The 24,853-nt window shown below is 38.3% G+C and overlaps 1 protein-coding gene across 2 annotated transcripts in view; it reads left to right on the forward strand.

The window, feature by feature from the left end:
- Positions 1-24,853, forward strand: part of NYAP2 (neuronal tyrosine-phosphorylated phosphoinositide-3-kinase adaptor 2) — a 335,042-nt gene that overhangs the window by 184,094 nt on the left and 126,095 nt on the right. For both annotated transcript variants that reach the window (XM_004033288.4, XM_055380579.1), the window contains one exon: positions 2,041-3,135. In XM_004033288.4, coding sequence (XP_004033336.3) covers positions 2,041-3,135 — 1,095 coding nt within the window. The remainder of the gene's footprint in view (positions 1-2,040; positions 3,136-24,853) is intronic.

Raw genomic sequence — 24,853 nt, forward strand, 5'->3', positions numbered from 1 at the left:
AAAATATAATTCTAAATATGATTATTTCCGTATGATGAAATTACCCATCTCAGGGACACACACTAATTTCTAGCCTTAGGTTAACCCTCCCTTCATAGAGCATCTCTGTCTTCAGTCCTCTGCCCTCAAAGAATTCCCTCAACCCCAGTCCATTCAATTCCTATAACTCAATATTTGTAGAAAATAATTTCCCAGAGCCTGCACTTGGTCTACAGTCATTTCTTGCTGTTGAGGGTGGCAGGAAACAAGTTCCAGAAGAATAGTCTGGATGAGCTTTGGTTCTTCCAAGTCCTGACCAAAACTTTGTCAACCTTGTTCACTGATTTACAGTTTTACATTTGGGGCTCAGACTTTTGTGTATAATCTGATGACTTACTAAAATTATATGAAAATTAATGTACTCAGATTTCAAAACCAGTAAAATATATGCCAAGTTAGGTGGTACAATTATTGGTTGCTTTAGGTCCGTCCTAAAAAGATTGACTGCATAGTTTTCACCCCATTTTGTCTCTAGGCTTTTCACTTTGGGCATTAAAAGACTTTACTGCTACAGCCTCCCCCTGGAAAATAACATCTAGTTCTACCCAGTATGGGTTAATGGAAATTCTACAAAGATTATGAACCTTCCCCTCAAAAAGCTGTTTGATTGTAGTGAGTAAAACCATCATCATAGGCACATTGGAACAAAATATTTGAAACAGGGGTGATCTAGAAAGGTGAAATACATAGTCACTGCTTGAATATTTGATTGGTTCCCTGTTGCTGAAGTCTCAGTTGATGGGTGGAACAGCCATCTAGCTTATCCTGAAGCACTTTCAGCTCCTTTACCATGTTTTAGTAAAACTCTTGTATATAAATTAGGCCAGTTAAAAAAAAAAAAGGAAAACTCAGGTGTTTCTCGATTTGTGCCTTGAGACCCTTCTCTTTAGCTTGTTAGCTCCTCACAGTCTTACAACTCTAAGTTGTACTGTCAACTCACTATATGCTACTATCTTCTGTAAGCAACCACATTCTGCTACATTGCATAATAAAGATGATCACTGTAATCATATATCAACACAATGAGATAATGAGATAATAACAAGACTCAAGTGCCTTCCTTGCATGCTAAACAACTGAATTTAGTCACAGGCATTTGCCAGCCTCTTCCGTGCTATTGTGTGATGTCAGAAGTTTATGTTCTGTCAATAAAGGGTCTTCCAGCAGGCTGTGCAATACGTTGGTACACATATCTGTTGTGAGTTTCCAGAAGTTATTCTTGAAACTTACACATCATTCCCTGAGTTATTCTCTTTTAACACTCTTGAGGGCATTCTGATGTGTCAGTGGAACATATCTAATAAATTCATTCTGAGACAGCGTTTGGAATATCATAAGAGATCTTAAGAACAAAAACAGACAAATACACCATAATCAACAATACCTGGAGATTTAAAGATTAACTTGTCTAGCCTAATAAGATTTTCACATCAATTTCCCCTGAAATATCAGACCCATCTGTATGGAAGCTATTTATTTGAACCAAGACAGATTTTAAGTCTAGCAGGCTGGGAAATTTTTATCCTAAATGCAAGCAAGATGTGTTCACCTATAAAAACCACATCAGTAAAACGGTGCAATCTGTATGGTATTTTTGACCAATAGTGCTAACAGAGACTTTAGTTTTTTTCCTCCTACATTTCTTTCTCAATTCATGCAGGTTAATTTTCACAAAATTTATGAGTATTTTATCCAGTATGTTTCATCTGAAAGCTTCTCGTTAGGCATTCTAAAGGAAAGGGGTGAACAGTCCTGGTTTTAATGCATTTATCAGTGTTAGATTATTAATATCAGTTTAAAGATGACTATTATTCTGCCATCAGGTTTTCTAAATAAGGGAATGCTTGACTCTTTGGTTGATTTTTACTCTGAAACTCAAACTAAGAATGAAGCTGTCTACCCCTCTGGCCTAAAGTTTATTGTAGTAAACCCACATGCAAATCATTTTTGAAAACTTTCCTATTATACTCATCTATTCCACTACGTTTTTTCTTCTTTTAGTGTCAGCTAAACCAAGACCCCACAGCGATGAATATTCCAAGAAGATTCCTCCTCCCAAACCGAAGCGAAATCCGAACACTCAGCTGAGCACATCTTTCGATGAAACGTACATCAAAAAGCATGGGCCCCGGAGGACGTCGCTGCCGCGGGACTCCTCCTTGTCCCATATGGGCAGCCCCGCGGGAGACCCCGAGGAAGAGGAGCCCGTGTACATCGAGATGGTGGGGAACATTCTCAGAGACTTCAGGAAGGAGGACGACGACCAGAGCGAGGCCGTCTACGAGGAAATGAAGTACCCTATCTTTGACGACTTGGGCCAAGACGCCAAATGTGACTTCGACCATCACAGCTGTTCTTCGCAGTGTGCTACTCCCACGGTGCCTGACTTGGACTTCACCAAGGCCTCAGTGCCATGCCCCCCCAAGGGGCTGCTTTGCGACATCCCCCCGCCCTTCCCCAACCTGCTTTCTCACAGACCCCCGCTGCTGGTATTTCCCCCCGCCCCCGTGCATTGCTCCCCCAACTCCGACGAGTCCCCGCTTACCCCTCTGGAGGTCACGAAGCTTCCCGTGCTGGAAAACGTGTCTTACATGAAACAGCCAGCCGGGGCGTCGCCCTCCACGCTGCCGTCCCACGTCCCCGGCCATGCGAAACTGGAGAAAGAGCAGGCCGCGGCCCTGGGACCTGCCTCTGCCACCCCTGCGCTCTCCTCGTCGCCCCCACCCCCGTCTACGCTGTACCGAACCCAGTCTCCCCATGGCTACCCTAAAAGTCACTCCACCTCTCCCTCCCCCGTCAGCATGGGGAGGTCCCTGACTCCCCTGAGCCTCAAAAGGCCTCCCCCTTACGACGCTGTGCATTCGGGCAGCCTCTCAAGGAGCTCTCCTTCAGTGCCTCACTCGACCCCCAGACCCGTGTCGCAAGATGGGGCCAAGATGGTCAACGCCGCGGTGAACACCTACGGGGCAGCCCCGGGTGGCTCCCGGTCCCGGACACCCACGAGCCCGCTGGAGGAGCTGACCAGCCTCTTCTCCTCCGGCCGCAGCCTGCTGCGCAAGTCGTCCAGTGGCCGGCGCTCCAAAGAGCCTGCAGAGAGTAAGTGTGCAGGGCCTGCCTGAGCCCCAGAGCCCAGTGCCAGGCTTACAGCCAGGGTGAAGCCCATTGTGTGCAGATAACGCACAGAGTACAGGGTCTTGAGGCCTTGGAGTTGAAATCTTAGCATGCAAACAAAATGTGTTAGTTCATTTTTGCCATGCTAAACCAAATAGTGTATCCTGAAAGTATTAAAAATGGCAGTCTGCAAAATACACTATTTCCTATTTAAAAGAAGAGTGATTTTGAAAAATAAGGTATAAAATCTAAATTCTTGCAATGGTCCTGGAAAGTTGAACAGTGAAAATAGGGACCACTATGGAATTTTAGGTATGTGCAGATAACGCACGGAGTACGTGGTCTTGGGGCCTTTGAGTTGCAATCTTAACGTGCAAAATGTGTTAATTCACTTTTGCCACACTAAGCCAAATAGTGTATCTTGAACGTAAGCTGAAAGAATTAAAAATGACAATCTGCACAATATAACATTTTTAAATAGGAAATGTTATATTCCTATTGAAAAGAAGAGTGTTTAAAAAAAAGTACAAAAACTAAGTTCTTACAATGGCCCTGGAAAGTCAAACAGTGAAAACAGAGACCACTATGGAATTTTTAGGTAAATACCTTGTTTTGGGGGCAGGGAGGTGGGGGGCGGAATTAAACATTCAAACATGCAATTGATAAATGTTAAAACTTGCCTTCATCTTATATTAAAACACTTCTTGAGGCCAGGCATGGTGGCTCGCGCCTGTAATCCCAGCACTTTGGGAGGCCGAGGCGGTCAGATCACGAGGCCAGGCGATCAAGACCATCCTGGTTAACACTGTGAAACCCCATCTCTACTAAAAATACAAAGAAAATTAGCCGGGTGTGGTGGCGGGCACCTTTAGTCCCAGCTACGCGGGAGGCTGAGGCAGGAGAATGGCACGAACCCGGGAGGCAGAGCTTGTAGTGAGCCCAGATCATGCCACTGCTCTCCAGCCTGGGCGATAGAGCAAGACTCTGTCTCAAAAACAAAAAACAAGAAACAAAAAACAAAACAAAAAAACCTTCTTGAGCAAATTCCCATTAGAAAACCTGTGTTGGAAAGAAAGCAGTTTGATTAGAACTTAGGATCTTCTTTGACATACAAAATGATTCTGTCTGTATACTTCATGTTCTTGTATTTTTACCATTACTATAAATGAGAATAGACCCATTATTTTCCTTTTAAAAGCCATGGTGATTTTACATCTTATTTCTATGATACTCTTCCTAGATCCATCAATATATAACTTACAGAAAAGTCACTAAGGTGGTGAACATTACTTTTACTACTGAATTTCAAAGACTAGGAAATTTATCTATCTGAATGACTAACACCTTTATGAGTATTAAATCAATTCACAAGTATATAGTAAAGTCAAAACAGACCCAGATTAGTTTTTTCTATGTCCATTTCATTAAATTACATTTCTTTCTCTTATTTAAAAATGCCATAGGCACCTAAGCTGATAATTAATCACTTACATCTCAAGTAATCCCTCCATGTGATTTTTTATTTATCTATTCATACACTCATACTGAGAACTTTCCTTAAAGGAAAAGAAACTCTCAATACTTTTGATGATGAAAATGACAATGGCATTTTTTAGATAATTAATAATCCTTGGTAGTTACAAGCCACTAATTCTTTTTTTCCCTTTACCCAGAGACTTATGAAAATGTTAGCTACTTCAATAATTGCCCCCAAAACATTTTAATTACCTAAGTGAAAGGCAGACATTTCTAATATATTAGGCATGTCTGGAGTTATATGCTTGCATATGTACATACATACATAAAATTATTTTAAGAATTGAATTTAAAACTAGGAACAATCTATTTCTAGAGCAGTTGTCAACTAGGGCAATTTGTCCCCTGGGATATTTGGCAATGTCTAGAGCTGTTATTGGTTGTTACTACAGGGGGTGTTACTGACATCTATTGGGTAAAAGCCAGAGATGCTGCTTAACAGCATGTAATGCACAAGACTGCCACCTGATCCCACACAGACACAAAGAATGATCTGGTCTACAATGTCAATAGTGCCAAGGCTGGAAAACCCTGGTCTAGATAATTTACTAAAGTTTAAAGTTTCTTCCAGATAATTCATTGATTGATTTGGTTTTCACACAGATCAAATAAGGTATTTAGAATAAGAGAAAATATTTTTTAAACATTTTATTTAAAAATACATAATGGGTATTGTGAAATTAATAGAAGTTTCATCTTAGAATTGGTGAGACAATTGCATTTCCTCCCTACCTATCAGCTTCTTTGGAGGATCCTTAACAGCTCCAGCTGGCAGCTATGCCAATTAACTAGAAAAAAAAGTATATGTAAAAGAAATGATTAACTAATGAAGCTATTTCAAGAAAAATCCATCTGTTAGAATCAGTCTATGTGCTATATGTCACAGACTTCCCCATCCGACTCCAAAAACAAGCTTTGTGTACTTCTAAAACAAAGCTTGTACATGGAAGAGTGGTCAAGGCTCTTTATAGCTTTTAGGGAGCCAAGGATTGAATTATTTCACATGTGCTATTAACCATGCATCAACTCTGCAGAGAAAGGGCATGCCTCTGAGTTACATTAACCTCAATATTTTACTTTATGTAAATGGAAGGGAGGAAAACTGCAGGTAATACAAATGAATAATCAAAAAATCAAATGGACAAACCAAATTGCTGTTTATTTTTGACTCTCGAGGAAAGTAGAAAGACACCATTAGTTGCTCACAAAATCAAAAGGGCTCTCAGAATCTTTCCATAATGCAAAACATAGAACCAAAATTGTTAATTGGGAATTAACTAGTAATTTCTGTTGCAGTACACTCATGGATACAATTCTCCCCTTTACTCTTCCCAGACAGGATTTGTGGACCTGTTGATACCTTAGGGACAGAATAAGTGATATGAAGTAGTATAACATTTATGACCCTGAGTCTCATTATTCTTTTTAAGTTTCAGGAATTTTCTACATTTCAGGAATAAAAGCAAAACTGATATCTCTATTTTCCAAGCCTCTGTTGGTTTAGTGGAGAAGTCAATTTTAACTATTTACTAATATTTAATCTAAACAAATATAGTCTTTGTTTTAATTAAGGAAAATGATGTCAAATAAAATGTATACCTTAAACTCATTTTTAATAATCTGTAAAATGCACACCAAATGTATCAATTTCATGTTTTAAAGGTTTATAATTGTTGATGGGGATTGGTCAATAGAGAAGAAATAAAATAAGACAAAAGAGGTAGATTATAATTAAATTTCATTTTGTTTCACAATTTTCAAAATATGGCCTTCACATTCATTGTTATAGGAAGTGTTTTTTCCTGGTTGATGGGACATTGTTATGTTTATCTATGATTAAATTAGGACACCTGATAGTCTGTAGCTCTAGTACTTTTTTTAATTGGTCATTATTAATATTTTTTAAAAATTTTGTGCAGAGAGGTGAATGACATGAGGCATGTAAGAAGTGATCAACTCATATGCTATTGCTAAAAATTTTTGTGTAAATGGTAAGCAGGTCAGGTACAAATATTTTTGTGATGAACTTTGGAGACTTAAATGAAAATAATTTACTACCTATCATTTTCATCTTTCTTTTGCATTTTTTGATATATTCATTATGATTTTGATTTATTTTTTAGAATATGTAGGTCACAAATGGGCCATTTCATTTTAATAAATCAGGTGCCATGAATCATAGAAATTAATAACCAAACCAAATTTTAAAAGTAGAAAACTTTCTTTATTCCCTCAAACAAGAAATATTTTTTAAAAGAAATGTTTAACCCTCATATCAGTCCATTTTCACTCTGCTACAAAGAACTACTCAAGATTGGATGATTTATAAAGAAAAGTTTAATTGACTCACAGTTCCACATGGCTGGGGAGGCCTCAGAAAACTTACAATCATGATCGAAGGCGTAGGGAAAGCAAAGACCTTTTTCACATGGTGGCAGGAAAGAGAGAGCTCGCAAGAGCAGGGAAGATTGCCTTATAAAACAATTAAATCTTGTGAGAACTCACTATCACAAGAACAGCATGGGGAAAACCACCCCCATGATTCAATCACCTCCCACCTGGTCCCTCCCTTAACACATGTGGATTATGGGGATTACAATTTGAGATGAGATTTGGTTGGGGACACAGAGCCAAACCATATCAGCCTGTATTCAACATAGATGAGCAAATGTACATTTCTATGAAAAAGTACAAGATCTAATGAAGAACATAATTAAAATTTACAATCTGAGGGAAAGAGTGAGATAGAGATGTTATAAATGGAGAAATGTAAATTAAAAATGTAAAGAAAAAGTAGAAGATGAAGCAGCAAAGGAAGAGACTAAGGAATAAACTAAGGCACTAAGATACAAAAGACATGCACGCCCAGGGGCAGAAGGGCATGTGAACAGATTTGGGCACCAAGAAGTGAGGCGCACAGAAAGGGATTAGTCTTTACTGGAGATGTTTAAGAATGCTAACAGGACTTGATCCTGCCAGAACTTTTGGAATCTTCCTCATGGTATCCTCCGAGGTGTCTTCAGATCTTTGGGTGTAGCTCAACTCCTAAATACTTTTGAAGAATTCCACAGTGCAAGAGCTTCCAAATCTAGCCCCTAACTCTCATCAGGTTGCTCCTTTCAGAAAGAGACAGATAGAACAGGGCAGAAGGCATGGGGCATGGTGGAGCTCCAGAAGCAGGGATGAAAATGAAGGTGCAGGCCCACCCAACTCCTGTCATTATTATTAAAAGAGAAATGATGTCTTGGCATTACAAAAAAAAAAGCTATATCATACTCAACCATATTCTACATTATTGGAGATTCATAAGTTTTTCCTATTAAATCTCATCTTTTAGCCTTTAAAAAGTAGTTAATACTTTTTTTTTAGACAGATTCTTGCTCTGCAGCCCATGCTGGAGTGCAGTGGTGCAATCTCAGCTCACTGCAACCTCTGCCTCCCAGGTTCAAGCAATTCTCCTGACTCAGTCTCCCGAGTAGCTGGGATTACAGGCATGCACCACCACGCCTGGCTAATATTTCATATTTTTAATAGAGATGGGGTTTCACCATGTTGGCCAGGCTGATCTCGAACTCCTGACCTCAGGTTATCTGCCAGCCTCGGCTTCCCAAAGTGCTGGGATTATAGGCATGAGCCACTGCACCCAGCCAGTATTTATGATCTTTTGACATAAAGATCATAAATGACATAAAGATGACATAATATGACATCTTTTAGATGTCATATTTTTAAAATTATAGATATAAATGAGTCTTGTAGGTCTGATGGAATAGAATTAGGAATCAGATATCATCTTTGCCTTTTCATTGACTTTCTTAGAAAAAAAAAATCCACATAGAAACCACAGCTCCAAACATACAAAACAAACCCACAAAAACTGAAAAACACCTAACCCCTGCCTCACATGGACATACAGGCCCACATACCTCTCTCCTTTTTTGTGCTGTGTGAGGTCCAGTGATACCTAAAACATCAAGTGTTGACTATGAAGGAGCTGCTCCAACTAACTCTTACTAATTTAATTTTTAAAGAATTTGTAAATAAAAAATTCTGAAGTTTATTTTTAAACTGTGTAAATTAACAGAATTATTTTGGAAAAAGGATTTTTAAATATATTTCTACTTTTATATGCTATTCCATTTGTAAGAAAAAAAGAAGGGTCTACTAATGTACGCTGGCTGTCTTGGTAACTCAGGGTCATTGTTGTGATAGTCACTGTGAGCCTGCCACAGGCTAATGCAAAATGTTGAGCAAGTTGACCCAAACAGGGGAGGCCTCACACAAAGGTGGTATCATTGTTTCTGGTCATCCATAATAGCAGTGACACAGTATTGATAGCTTATTATTCTGCTGAGATGTCTTCAGGGTCTATTTGAGATTGTAGACCTGAAGTGCCATCTACTATTATATCATTTAAATTCACTTAAATTCTTATGTCTGTTTCCTGTGGTTTTCCTACCTTCTCCCTTTCTTTCAGATAGTTTTATTGATGCATCTAGCTTCTCCCACCATCTCTGCCTCTCCTCTTCTCTTTTCACTCTTTTCCTAATTGTAATATCAAATCAAAAATCAGTTGTGGACCAAGAAACCAGATACCCAAACTTGTCTGAGAAGCAGCCTCTCAACTAATTAAAGTGTGTGACCTGCAACATAGAGACTGTGTGACTTGTACTTCCAAAGGCCACTTTATCCACCAACTAGGTCTTGCCTAGAGTTCTGGGTTTGTATCTGAGAGGTTAGGAACATCAACTTCCCCAAAAAATAAGAAATCCTGGAAAACATGGAATAAATGTTAGTTTTTTTTTTTTTTTTAGGAGAATCTACACATTTTGTTTGGCCTATTTAATATACATTTTGAGGTTGGATGTGGTGGCTCACTCCTGTAATCCCAACATTTTGGGAGGCCAAGGTGGGAGGATTGCTTGAGGTCAGGATATCATGAACAGCCTGGGCAACATACTAAGACTATATCTCTACTAAAAGTAAAATATATATATATATATATATATATATATATATATATATATATATATATATATATATATATTTAATAGCTGGGTGTGGTGTCACATGCCTGCGGTCCTAGGTCCTTGGGAGGCTGAAGCAGGAGGATCAGTTGAGTCTGGGAGTTTGAGTTTGCAGGGAACTATAATCACACCATTGCTCTCCAGACTGGATAACAGAGCAAGACCCTGTCTTAAAAAATAGGAAAATAAATTACATTTAGTTTTCATTAAAACTTTGCAGGTGAAATAGTTAAGGACTTTATATTCCCTCTGTTTAAGCAGCTGCTGACAAAGAGTAGGACCAAACAGGTATTGAAAAACCAAAGGGAAGGTTGGAGAAGGGAGTCTATAGTCTTGGATCTCTCCTTTGCAATAGAGAATGAGAGAATCCTCAGCCTGTGACTGCCCACATTCAGGCATGTTGACTTTGGGCAGGACTCCTGGATGTACGGTAACTTGGAGCAACCTGACTGGAGTTAGGGGCTAGATTCGGAACCTCTTGTACTCTGGAATACAAAGGTATTTAGGAGTTGAGCTATACCCAGATACCTGAAGCCACCTCAGAGGATACCATGAGGAAGATTCCAAAAGTTCTGGCAGGATCCAGACCTGTTAATTTTCTTAAACATCTCAAATAAAGGTTAGCCCCTTTTCACGTCTCCTGTCCTGCTGTTTGTTGGTTGCTCCTCTGCCGAGAGTCCCACACAGTGACCTCCTGTGACCTCAGACTGGCTTCTGCCTTAGCAAGGGTCCTTCCAGCAGCTCAGGAGGGAAATCAAGCCAGGACCTGTATAATGATGATTCTCCCAGGATGTGACCTTGGGGATGCGCTCAGCCTCCAGAGAAGTTTTTCGTGTAGTTCAAAGCATGGTAGGCAAGAGGTAGAAAGCTTAGGTGAGTGGTCCAAATGCCTGCATCATATTCACCTGGATGTTGTTAAAAATACAGATTGCTGGACTTTATTATAGACCTATTTAATGAGAAACTTTAGGGGTTAGGCCTGGGATGTTGACTGTTTAATGACAATCCCTGGTGATATTTATGCCTTCAGTCAAACAATAACTTGGGGACATATGGTTAAATGTTAGCATCACCATTGACTTGTATTCAAGAAACTATTGCTTTCATCTAACAAGGTTAAAAGATAATTTATGTAAGCAAAGGAAGAGAGACAGGAGAAAGTAAAACAGACAACTCAAAATGAGTGACTTGTTTTCCTTTCCTTGACTAAGTTACTGATTAGTGGCAGCTTGCAACGAGGACAGATCAGGGTAACGTAGATTCAAAAGAGATAACAATTTCACTACCTGTGGATTCTCCCAGAGGCCTTGAGAGTTTAAGAATGGAATACATGGTGGGAGATCCGTGAATCGCATCTATCCTTGTCTTAGCATCTCCGTCTTAGCTGTGCCGAGTGTGTGCCACTTCCTTCATCAGAATTCCTCAATATCTGAGTTTGAGAACCACTGATAAAAGCTGCTTCAGACAGGAGCTGGTGCTGCTGGTCCAGAAGGCGAGGAAGAAACCTAAGACTGGCTGGCAGCAGTCCTCACCTCAGAAGTCCATCCAGATGAGTCCAGGCTTTTGGAGGGGGAGGACTAGCCAGAGCATGGTGGGCCCTCCAGATGGAGCTGTGACTCAGAACAAAGGTGTGCTATCTCAGAGGACACTCTCTAGTCAGTGTGGGAAAGCAGAGAGAACAGTGTAACTCACAGGCAATAGGAGAGAATGGAAGTCTTTCTTATGGGGCACTGGAAGGATGGAATGAGAGCATTACTGGCAATCTGGGGCTCTAGCGTTGATGACTGGGCCAAGGAGCTGAGGAATTGGGGCTCATAATGCTAATGAGGAATAGGGTAGTAAGATTCTTATAAAGTGCCTTGGGCTCAAACAGGTTTGTCTCAGGAACAATAGCAAGACCAACTAAGCCTAGAGTGGGAGCATCAAAGAAACTAGTGGTAAGGATGTGGAAGAAGGCAGCAGTGGCCAGCCCCTTCCTCGAGAACGCTTCCATAATAATAGTGGCATATACTTAACCTTCATGCCATTTACTCTGTACCAGAACTTTCTAAAAATTTACAGGTATTCAGTCCTTGTAGCAGTACTCTGAGGCATGTGATATTGACCTTGCCGTTTTAAAGATGGAAGAAACTGAGGCACAACTCACACAGTCACATGGGGAGTAAATCTGGGATTCGAACCCCGATTATTTGGCTCTAGAGTTTCTTTGATTTAATGATACCTTATCTATACTTGATCAATCTCTCCAAAATTCACCAATTTTCATCAAAAGTCTAAGGGCTCATGATGTTATTCTCAGGGATATCTGCTTAATGAAAGAAAGTCTAATCTGTAGACAAATGGCATGAACTACTTAATGATTGGCATCAATTTAGGAAGGGGGTGGGAAATCTTTTGGGCACCCTTCAAAACTCACTTTGGAATATCCCAGTCACTGCAAGGAACTCTGTACCCCAGGTTTCTGAGCTGCGCCTGAAGACATGTGGTCTGCTGCCCAGTGGGCCTCAGAATTGCCTAAATGACCTAAGCAAAAAGATGTGAGTGCTCACCTTAGTGCCTCTAAGCATAACTTAAGGATGTACGTTCAGATTTCTTTGCTAAAAAGATATGAGTACTCACCTCAATGCCTCTAAGCATAACTTAAGGGTGTATGTGCAGGTTTCTTTGACCTGTCAGATACGCAGTACTGAGCTACCATCCTGGGATACACTGCTTTTGTCTTCAGTGCTTGCATCTTGGCCATAACTATGCAGTAGTTTGGCCCATGGCTACTCCAAGGGGAAAAATAGTTGATTAATCGAAAACCCCAGCCAATGCACCAAAGCAATGAGCACCCTAGCAGCACTAATCTGAAAACTGACTGGGGTAAAACAGACAAAGCAGCTCCAAGGGGCCCTATGCTTCTTAGCACCACCTCTTTACTCTTTACATTTGTGGTACTATGTACTTGACAGAATCAGACACTCATCCTTAAAGTTTTTTAAAAATACAGTTCTTCAAGAACAAGCTGGCCTATTGTTATGTTTTTAAAGTGAAGGGATTTTTTTTTCAGGATGAGGTTAAATAGAGTATAAGTAAAATTCCTTGATTTTGAAAATTCATGTGACTCCTTGGTTAATTGGGACCATGACATTGTCTGTTTTTCTCATTTAGTTTATCCTAGAATTGCAATATAGAATCACTGAAGAAGACATAATTTCATAAATAATTGCTCACCTTTCTGGGGGTAGACCGCAGCTGTCCTTGATTGATGCAGGCAGATGTGTTTATCCCCCGTGTTTATATTCTCTGGCTGCTGAATCTTTAAGTGCAATTTCTTGTCACCAACTTAATCAGCAATTCTCTCCATTAAGAAGAACCCTACCCGCTTTAGATGTATAAAATGCAGAAACATTTTCAATTCAGAAATTAAGTTATACCAGTCTATTTATTTAAACCAAGATTCCCTCAGTAGTATTTAATTTTATATACATGAAAAATACTAGAACTGATTTTTTCCCTCCTGTTCTGTTACTTGAAATAAACATTTAATTTCTGTTTTTTTTAGAGACTATCATGTACTCTTGACACTTTGAGAACAATAAGTAATTAAATATTCAGTATAAGTGAGTTCCTACTGGCTACATCATGTTACCCTCAGCGTGTCCCACATTCTAATTAAATATGATCTTGAAGTCTAGCACAAGGCTGGATGTCACAAGAGGTGGTTTCCATTAACAAGCTTTGAGACCTTAGATAAGTCAGTTTGCCTCTTAGTGTCTTAGTTTTCTCACTTTTCAAATGAAAATATTAGATGCTAAAACTGAGTCCCTTCTGGCTTGGCTTCTTGTGTGGGGCTTCTGCAGATTACTGGCTGATCTGTAAATCTCCAAAGGGAGGACCCACTTCCTCCTTCTGAGACTTTCCTTCTGATGTTGTTCTCCCTTGCTGAAAGGACTTCACCAGAAACTTAATGAAAAAAATGTCAGCCTAATCCTTGACTCCCAACTCAGTCTACCAATTTCTCCATGGTGTTTTTCTTATGCTATTGTCTTTGACTACTTTTTTTTTCAAATTTTTGAATGATATAAGATTTATTCCAATGCATTGTGAAGATTATTTCTATCTGATTCTCTCTATTGAAACAAAGGACCAGGGAAAACAAGCTACAAACCTTTTCATCATTTTACTTTTTGTAATACTTGATCCAATACAATCTTTCCCCAAGTTGGTACATGATAAGTATTTATTGAACTTGTTGAATTAATAGGCACACTTAAGAAGGCTATCGAACTTTAGGGAAAAAAGCCATATAAGAAATGTTTGACCATTAAGTGAAAAAAAAAACAAAAATCAGCTTCTATGTTTGACTTAGAATATTCCACATTAAAATCAATATAGTCATTCAGCAAAAAAGCAGCTATGCTGAATGCTGAATCATTGGTTCTACTCTTAAGTGGCATGTTTGAAAGAATGGCCATTCCATTCCAGGCAGATTTATTGGAGGGAAAGATATAAAGAATATGCCCATCAAGCATTTAAATTTGGACCATTTTGTAAGGTCAAATCATCATCGGTTTCGGTACAAATGAATGAGCTGTGAAAATTGATCTCTTTTCTATGTTTGTAGAAAGAAAGATACCTTTTTCAAAAAAAGAAAATAACATTTTAAAGAAGCAATTTCAATCTGCTTAACTTATGCATTATTGATCAAAAATTGTAAAGACAATAAAAACACGTTCAATGGCCGGGTGCGGTGGCTGATGCCTGTAATCCCAGCACTTTGGAAGTCTGAGGAGGGCATATCACTTGAGGTCAGGAGTTTGAGACCAGCCTGGCCAACATGGTGAAACCCTGTCTCTACTAAAAATACAAAAATTAGTTGGGTGTGGTGGTGGGTGCCTGCAATCCTAGGTACTCAGGAGGCTGAGGCAGGAGAATCACTTAAACCCGGAGGCAGAGGTCACAGTGAGCTGAGATTGTGCCACTGCACTCCAGCCTGGGTGACACAGTGAGACTCTGTCTAAAAAAAAATAATAAAATAAAATAAAAACATTCAAATGGGTCATTTAACATCTTTGTTGGAAAGACATTGCATAAATCCACAAAGCTATCATTATGTGACTCGCGGTCTTGAATATGTGTGTTCCCTGGTGAAAAAATGGGTTTTAGTTATAAAATATTTGAGAAGCTTTTCTCAGTTTTTGATAAAATAATTTTTTTTGGAATTCGGTAAGTGGATGAAAATCCCAAATTTAATTAAATGTCTGTAGTGGTGCATGGTATTTCTTGGTAGAAGCAAACTCGTTATTGTTGTTGCTGGTGGGAGCTAGGTTAATTAAAAGTTCCACTCCTAGCAGAATAACCAATCAACTGAAAAATCTGGGCTATTGCTATTTCCAAATGGAAGAAGTAAAAATATTAAGGAATCTAAGAGGAAAGTAAGGAGTATTAGTTACATGGATCGTAAAGCAGCATGCACTGTCTAGCCAGCTACAGCTGGCTAGAAAGGAACCCAGAACAGCTGAACTGAAAGGAAAAAATTCCAATCCAGAAATCTGCAATATTCTTCTGATAATTGATAATGGAGGAAAAACTTTTCTATACATATTCTACTGGTCAACTTTCAGTTATATTCAATAAAATAGAATTTTCCTAAGTTTTGCTTTTCTTTTCATAGATAGAACTGATATAATTAAGATAAGAAAGAATAAGGATGAAAAAAACAATAGCTAGAAGCAGTCATAAAGTAGAGATTGGGGTATTCATGTGTTGTCCAACGCTAGATCCAACCATAGTGCTATGGGTGGATAATTCTAATGCATCTTTTTGTTCCCATGTCACAACTAAGAAATCTAGATCCCCAAAAACTAGAAGGATGAAAAAGGATTTAGTTGTTAGTAGCCTGCAACAGAATGATGAGAGCTGAAATGAAGTACTGCTCTATTTAAGTTACACATTCTGGACATCCAAATTGTATCTATATCTACAAACAACTTTCATTCTTTTGACCATTAGTTATTAACCACTTACCAATAATTAATGACAAGAGATATGTGTCAAATAAATGAAAGCTTTTTGTCAATGTTGAAATGGTCAAAGAGAAGTTTTAAACCTAAGAAATTAAAGCAGATTACCTCAGAGTTGTTTTTCTTTAGCTAATTGATAATCTCACTTGTAGCCTGCAGAATTAATTTTGGCATCTGAACCAAGCTGTGTGTATGGCTCTTTAATATAAACCATAATCAAATTGCCCACTGATGTTTCATAAAACAGAAGCTTGATTCTATGTCCAGCCATGGTTCTCCTTTTAGCTTCCATGGCCAATCCACTTAAGTGAATGTGCTGTACTTGCTGCCTCCATTTCTTCTCCCTCATTCCAGCCTTAATTTCCCACAAACTGGCTTCCTCTTCTACTCACCCCAGAGTTACATGAGGCTTCCTAATTGGGCTCTGGTTCTAGCATTTTTCCTCTCCTGATTCTTTTAAACCTTCATGAAATATCTGATATTGTTGATTATTCTATGTAAATAATTCCATATATATTTTTTGAGAGATGGGCTCTGGCTATGTTGCCCAGGCTAGAGTGCAGTGGTGATTCACCGGCATGTTCATAGCGCACTACAGCCTCCAACTTCTGGCCTCAAGCAATCCTCCTGCATCAGCCTCCCAAGTAGCTGGGGCCACACTCTTGCCTAACATGTTAAGATTTTTCTGTTTATTTCCATGCAATAGGATATCCTCATTAGTAATCATTTTAAAACTGTGTCCCTTCTGCTTCCTTTTTTAGGGAACTCTGCTCCTTCATTTTTATGAAAAAGTTCTTCTGACATATGACTGACAGTGTTGTAAATATGTGTTTAAATGTTTGCCTCCCCCACTAAATTATTAGGACACATACTGAGTCTTTTTTATTGCAGCAAATAGCACATTTTCTGGCATAAAGTGTATGCTCAGCATGTGTTCAACTATTTGAGTGAACAAATATGCATCCGACCTCCCCAATTAAACGGTAAGTTTTTGAGGGCAGGGACGGTTTATATTTTTTGTAAATTTCCATGGTCCCTGTGACTGAATTTTGCATAATCAGTTTATATTTGTAGATTTATTGATTTTTCTAAAGCTAATTTTTTAAAAAAATAGCACCATCCAATAGAATTGCCATGATTAACCAATATTGATTTTAATCTGAGCTTTGTAGAGAATGCCAAGATCAACAGTAGTTAAGATATTTAGGAACCAAATGTTTCAAGGAATATCAATGGAGAATCCAGGTTTAGATTATTCTTATATATAATACTGAAAAGAGAAGTCAGTCCCATTACTGATTGGGGAAAGCAAGTAACAAGCAGCAAGATAAATGAGTATCATGTTGTCGACAGCAAAATTATTAGCTAGATTGCATGGTATTGAATACAGTCCATTTGCAGTTTAATTTTCAGAAGATGAAAAATAAAGTAAGAATAAAAGTGTACCTTCATTTTCATATCTTTGTTTTAAAAAGTCGTTTGTTTAACCAGCTTAAAAAACAACCTCCTTATAGTGGAGATAGAGTGGAAGATTATGGTATTTGTATCTGTGAAAAAACAAAACAAAACATAGGAGTCTAATGTCCTGGGGTTAAAAAATAGATCTGCCATCTAACAGCTGTTCTTTGTAAGAAGAATTATTTCCATAGGTTTTGGGGAAACAGGTGGTGTTGGTTATGTGAATAAGTCCTTTAGTGGTGATATTTGAGATTTTGGTGTGCCTATCACCTAAGCAGTATACATTGTACCCAATTAGTAGTCTTTTTATCACTCGCCCCCTCCCACCCTTTCTCCTGAGTCCCCAAAGTCCATTGTATCATTCTTATGCCTTTGCATCCTCATAGCTTAGCTCCCACTTATAAGTGAGAACATACAATGTTTGTTTTTCCAATCCTGAGTTATTTCACTTATGATAATGGTCTCTGATTCCATCCAAGTCACTGCGAATGCCATTATTTCATTCCTTTTTATGGCTAAATAGTATTCCAAGGAGATATATATATATATATATATATCACAATTTCCTTATCCACTTGTTGATTGATAGACATTTGGGCCGGTTCCATATTTTTGTAATTGTGAATTGTGCTGCTATAAACATGTGTGCACAAGTATCTTTTTTGTATAATGACTTCTTTTCCTCTGGGTAGGTACCCAGTAGTGGGAATGCTGGATCAAATAACAACCGTTCTTTTAGGAAAAGCCAAACTTTGGGAGTCTTAATTTTTAAATATTTACCTCATAGGATTGTTGTGACAATTTAAAGGAAATCATGCACAGGACAATACCTTGTAAGCGTTCATTGCTATGCAACTATAAAGGGTGATTGTTTAACCTTTAGATACATGTAAAAAAATAAATATTTTAGTAAAAGATAAAGTAAGGTTCAAATGAAATAAATTTTCAGAGGTTCCATGTTGTTGTTTGCATAACTTGCTCTTCAGTTAAGTTTGGGTAAAGGATCTGACATCTTAAGTGAATCATTCTACGACCTGAGGTTAGCAGCATAAAGAATTGGAGAGAATGCAAGCCATTCTCTGTTCCCACAGGAGGCAGGATGTTTTAAGGCTACTGAATGCTATCTAAGCCTTGAAGCTGGAGGGCCTTCACATATGATGCAGTCCAGTACCCTTGCGCCATAAAGAATAACTCTGAGAACAAAGAGGCCATCTTTATTGTAAAAAGGGCTGAGCAGCATCACACCGTGATTGTGAAAGATGATTTACCAGCAGAAGAAAAAGCTTCAATATCACTGGGTTGTTGATATATTTTTCAAATGTAATTTTTAAAAATGTCCTGGTTACAAATAATTTATCTTTTAAAATAAAAATTTTGCTTCCAAAAAGCTATAGGTATTAAGCAAATCATTAAGTGGAAACCAAGAATAGTTGAAGTACTTAATATCAAAAATAATTAGTATGTAGATGGAAGACTGTTAAAAAATATGATTCGTGAAGTGTTGTTTCTAAGTACATTCAAGTAGAAGAAGCTCATTTTCTTTTAAAGTGATTATTTGAGATGAAAAAAACATTAAGATTAGCATTTGAAAAATGGAATGTCAGAAAAAAAACACTCAAATGTTATTTTAAAACATGTGTGTAACCACAAATGCACAGAAGGAATGCTAACCTCCTAAATACAGATAAGCTAGCATAGAGAAGGCAATGCATGATAAGTGACCATCCATAATGTTTTTTATATGTGAAAGGCTATAGACACAAATGGCTTCATTGTCAATTTTCTCATTTTTCAAAATTAGTGGCTTTCCTAGTAAAAGACTTTATCCAGATGCTAATTAAGCAGAGGTTTGTTTTGCATATCAATTTTTAATATTCACTCCTCACACTTAAATGAAACCTGCAGCATGAGGCTTCTCCAGTTAAAAACAGCCCTGACCTACTTCCATGTGAAATCAATGGAGGGCTTCAAGAGACTCATGAGTAGCTGACATTTAAGGAAGCCAGGAAGCTCATAATCTGTGTTGGTGTAAAATGTGTGTTTCCCTGGGCTTCAGCTTTCTTCCCCCACACCTCCTTCTCTCTCTCTCTCTCAGTCTCTTTCTCTTCCTCTCTCTCTCATTCTTCTAAGAATAGAGAAGACTGTGGAAGCTATTGAGCAAGATAAGTGAAGGCATACCCGAGTTCCCCAGTTATATGCCCAGGGGAATTGTGAGATGCTGTGTCAGCTACGCATGTAATGGTTTCCAATTAACAGGAACCGCTAGGTCTGGGACTGAGGAAGGGAAAGAAAGACCTAAAAAGCTCTCACTTGCATTCAAATATATTCCATGAAAAAAATTATATTCACCAGAATATGATCTTCAGATACCTATGTGCTGAGGCCTATGAAAGTAAGAACATATGTTGTATGGCAAATCTTTTGAAGACTGGTGTGTTAAGAACCCAAACAGAAGGTCATGAATTAGGAAGAAGAATTAAAACCAGCCTGACAGAAGGGCAGTAGTCATCAGGGCATGGTAGAGCACACTGGGCCTCCATCAGGCCAGGGTCCTATTAAGAGCAGGCAAGTTCCCTCTAAAGTGCAGCCACAGACCTTCATGGCTTGTGCCAATGTGAAACCTTGACCCTTGACCTTGGAGACTTTTTCCCTGTCAAATTCCAGCACACTAAGCTAAAGTGGGGCTAAGCCAGTAAAACTGATGGAAGAAGGCATCAGTAAAACTGATGGAAGAATTCAAAGTCCAGGATACTATTTTGCAATTAGTGTTGAAGTTGAGAAGATCTGTACTTTTAAAAAGCATCAATGTTTAAGATCTGTGTTACTGCTTCATAGTCATTTACACCAACCCTGCAACTCAAATCAATAACTACATAAACATTTTTATTATAAAATATATATAACATTTACAATTTCAACTATTTTTAAGTGTAGAGTTCAGTGGCAGTAAATGCAGTCATACTGTTGTGCAAATGTAACCACTCAACTGGTTCATGCCCACTGCCTAGACAGAGCCTATTTATCAAGACAGGGGAATTGCAACAGAGAAAGAATAATTAATGCAGAGCCAGCTGTGTAGGAGAACAGAGTTTTATTATTACTCAGATCAGTCTCTCCAAGCATTCAGGGATAGGGGTTTTTCAGGATAACTTGGTGGGTGGTGGGCAGCCAGTGAGTCAACAGTGCTGATTGGTTAGGTCGAAGATGAAATCATAGGGAGTTGAAACTGTCTTGTGCTGAGTAAGTTCCTGAGTGGAGGCCACAAGATCAAATGAGCCAGTTTATTGATCTGGGTGGTACCAGCTGATCCATCAAGTTCAGGATCTGCAAAATATCTCAAGAAATGATCTTAGGCTTTACAATAGTGATGTTATCCCCAAGAGCAATTTGGGAAGGGTCAGAATCTTGTAGCCTCCAGCTGCATAATTTCTAATCTTTTGGCTAATTTGTTAGTCCTACAAAGGCAGTCTAATCCCCAGGCAAAAAGGGGGTTTGTTTTGGAAAAAGGCTGTTATCATCTTTGTTTTAAACTATAAACTAAGTTCCTGCCAAAGTTAGTTCATCTTACACTCAGGAAGCTTGAAGGTGAGAAGCAAGATGTAGTTGGTTAGGTCAGATCTCCTTCACTGTCTCAGTTACAGCTTTGCAGTAACAGTTTCACAACCATCAGTTTCACAATCATCACCACTCAAGAGCTTTCATCCTTCCCAACTAAAACTCCATCTCATTAAATAATAATTCCCAATCCCCTCTTCCCACCATTCTACTTTGTCTTGAATACTTCAACTATTCTAGGTAGCTGATGTAAGTGGAATTAGACAACATTTATCTTTCAGTTACTGGCTTATTTCACTTAGCATGTCCTCAAGTTTCATCCATGCATATTGCAGGATTTCATTACTTTTTTAAGGCAGAATAATATTCTGTTTTAGGGATATACCACATTGCATTTATTCATACATCCATTGAAGGATATTTGGGTTGTTTCCACCTCTTGGCTATTTTGAGTAATACAAAATATGTGATGGACATGAGTGGTGTATGATAATCTGTTTGAGATCTCACTTTCTATTCTTTAGAAATACCCAGGAGTAGAATTGCTGAATCATGTGGGTAGTAATTCTGTGTTTAGGTTTTGTTTTTCTTTTTGAGATGGAGTCTTGCTGTCACCAGGCTGGAGAGCAGTGACGCGATCTTGGCTCACTGCAACCTCTACCTCCTGGGTTCAAGCGATTATCCTGCCTCAGTCTCCGAGTAGCTGGGACTACAGGCATGTGCCACCACGACCAGCTAATTTTTGTATTTTTAGTAGAGATGGGGTTTCACCATGCTGGCCAGAATGGTCTCGATCTCTTGACCTTGGGTCTCGATCTCTTGACCTCATGATCCATCCACCCGGCCTCCCAAAATGCTGGGATTACAGGTGTGGACCACCAAACCCAGCCTCTGTTTAAGTTTTTGAGAAACCTACATACTGTTTTCCATAGCAGCTGTTTATTTTTTTATTCCCACCAGCAATGCACAAAAGTTCTAATTTTTCTACATCCTTGCCAACATTTGTTCTTTTGTCTTGTTTTATTTTGTAAATACCAATCCTAATGTGTATGAAGTGATATTTCTTTTGGTTTTGATTTTCATTTCCCAGTGTTGAGCATCTTTTCACATGCTTATTGGCCACTTATACGCCTCCTTCAGATAAATATCTATCCAAGTCCTTTGCCTATTTATTCATTGGGTTACTTGATTTCTTTTTGTTGTTTAGTTGTAGAAGTTCTTTATATAATCTGTATATTAATCCCTTATCAGATATAATATGATTTGGAAATATTTTCTCCTATCCCATAGGTTGGTTGCCTTTTCACTCTGCTGATAGTGTCCTTTGATGCACAAAAATTTTAAATTTCTCTACTTTGACTGTTGTTGCCTGTGCTTGTGTTGTTATATTCAAGAAGTTATTGTCAAATCCAAATGCAGTCTTGTTGTCTGAGTTATTGCCAGGATTTCTTTGTCTCATGACCAAGAAAATTAAGGAGCATGGGCACCAAGGTTGAATTTGGAGTGAAAGTTTATTATGCAAAAGAGGAAAGCTCTCTGCAGTGAAGAGGGGGCCCAAAAGAGGGTTGCTAGCTATGGGACTCAGTCTGGGGTTTTTATGGACTGGAAGGGGAGGAATGTGCTGACTGGTCTATGGGCCATCTTGGAGGACCAATTGGAGGTAAAGGTGAAGGCTTCGCCTGGGACCAATCAGGGGCTGAAGTGATGATTTACCCTATGTAAATGAAGACTTAGCCCACGGCCAATTACGGAAAGGTAGGCATATGTAAAATAGGTGAAAAGTGAGAGACAAAGGCGTGAAGGGGAGAGAAATATGTCCAAAAAAGGGTGGGATTTGTTCATCTGGGTTCACAGACTGAGTGTTTCCATTCATGGATGCAGGCTTTTTCTTATCTGGGGCCTGCAGTTTGACTTTGAGGCTGTTCTTTGTTTGAAAGAGTTTTACCAAGGAGCCTCCCTAACTGCCTGCTTGACCAGTTTCTTTCTTTCTCCTCTCTCATAATGTCATGAATATTTTCCCCTGCATTTTTTTCTAGGAGTTTTATAGTTTTAGTTTTTACATTTAGGTCTTTGATACATTTTGGGTTAATTTTTATAGGTAGTGTAAGGTAAGAGTTCTCCTCTATTCTTTTACATATGGATATTCAGTTTTCCAAACCTACTTTGTTGAAAAGATCATCCCAGTGAATGATCTTGGCACTTGGTGAGAATCATTTGACCATATATATAGAAGTTTATTACTGGGCTATTTTATTCCATTGGTCTATTTGTCTGTCTTATGCCAGTGCTACACTGTTTTGGTTACTGTTTTATAGCAAGTTTTGAAATCGGGCCATGTGAGACCTCCAATTTTGTTCTTCTTTTTCAAGATTGTTTTAGCTATTTGAGGTCCTATGAGATTCCATATGAATTTTAGGATGGATGTTTTTATTTCTGCAAAAAAAAAAATTGAGATTGTTTTTGGGGATTACAATGACTAGATACATTGCTTTGCTTAGTATTGACATCTTAAAAATATTAAGCTGAGGCGTCTTTCCATTTACTGAAATTTTTTTAGCAATGTTTTAAAGTTTCCAGTGTATAAGTCTTTTACTTCCTTGGTTACATTTATGCCTAAGTATTTTATTCTTTTTCATGGTATTAATATATAAACATTTAATCATGTTTATGCATCTATTCAGTCTTTCATTCATTCAATAAATTTTTATAGAACACCTAGTCTGTGCCAGGCATTATTCTAGGTGCTAACATCTTTATTTTGGAATTTCAGAAAATAAAATCAAGAATTCAAATTAGGATCAGAGATACATTAATAATGGAGTATTTTCTAAGTGAAGATGTGACAGTCAAGTATATTTTTAACAAAGTTGTAGGTAGTAAAGAAGACAGACAGATTCAGAACTGAGCATTTCATTTTACTTTTATTTTTATTTTGAGACACAGTATCACTTTGTTACCCCGCTGGAGTGCAGTAATGCAATCTCGGCTCACTGCAATCTCCTCCTTCAGGATTCTAAGTGATTCCAGAACTGAGCATTTTAGGAAGGGTGTTTTGTTTTCTTTCTTCTTTGCCTCCACATTGCTCCATTCTGGTTCTCCTGGCCCATGTCTCAATGATTTTTTGGGTCTGAACCTCACAAAGACCTGGGCATCCTGGCACCAACTCCAGTGAACTGGTTCTGGTGACACTCAGAAGATAGTTTTGTTTGTTTGAGGCTTAATCATAACTTTATCTGAAGAATCTTGTATTGAAAATAGGCTCCTTCTTCATTCTTCTCCTATTCCTTCTCTTTTTCTTTCATTTGTCACTTTCTCTGATTAAGCTGATGAGCTTAATCCAAAACAATGGATATTGAAACCCTCTGAGACCTTCATTTTTTTACTTTGATTTTGCCACAAAGAAGTCTGTTATCGGATAATTTGTGAAACAAGATACAATAGCAATAAAATATATCAGTAACATCAGAAATAAGGAATAACATCTAAGACAAGTTCTATTTTCTTTCATTTAATTCACAAAAAATAAAAAGTAAACACCACGATTCCCAAGGTATTTTGTGAGTAAACAGTTCATACATGCATTTTGAATGTGCATAGATGTGAAAGAGTGTGAAGAAAAGAGGATGACAAGAGTTCATTCAAGGGAGCAGATGGCAGACACCTAACCTAAAAAAAGCTGAAAACATAGGAAACAAAATGAGGTGGAAATGGTATTGCCACATAAAATTCCCAAAAGAAGAAGTTTTGTACGTTTCCTTTTTTGGCTTTAATGTGAACGCCTGGAAAATAAGATTAGTGATTCCCTATTCTACATCCTTAAATCATGCGTTACAGCTGGGGCTCAATAACTATTTGCTGAGCCTTAGAAATAATCATATTTAACTCCCTGATATCACAGACAAACTGAAGTCCAAAGAGGTTCAATTACTTGGGCAAAACCATAGTATTATGAAGAAGCATGATCTGAAACAGAGCTCCAGTTCTCATATGTGCCCTCTAAATATTGCTAAGAGATCAATATTTAAATATATTTCTATGTGTTTTGCATATGGTTTTACTTGATCTTCTTAACTAACTCCATTTACAATGTCATTTTGGAGGAAAAAAATCAAATCTGGT

Source organism: Gorilla gorilla, chromosome 11 (genome assembly GCF_029281585.2).
Source record: "Gorilla gorilla gorilla isolate KB3781 chromosome 11, NHGRI_mGorGor1-v2.1_pri, whole genome shotgun sequence".
Taxonomy (NCBI): Eukaryota; Metazoa; Chordata; class Mammalia; order Primates; family Hominidae; genus Gorilla; species Gorilla gorilla.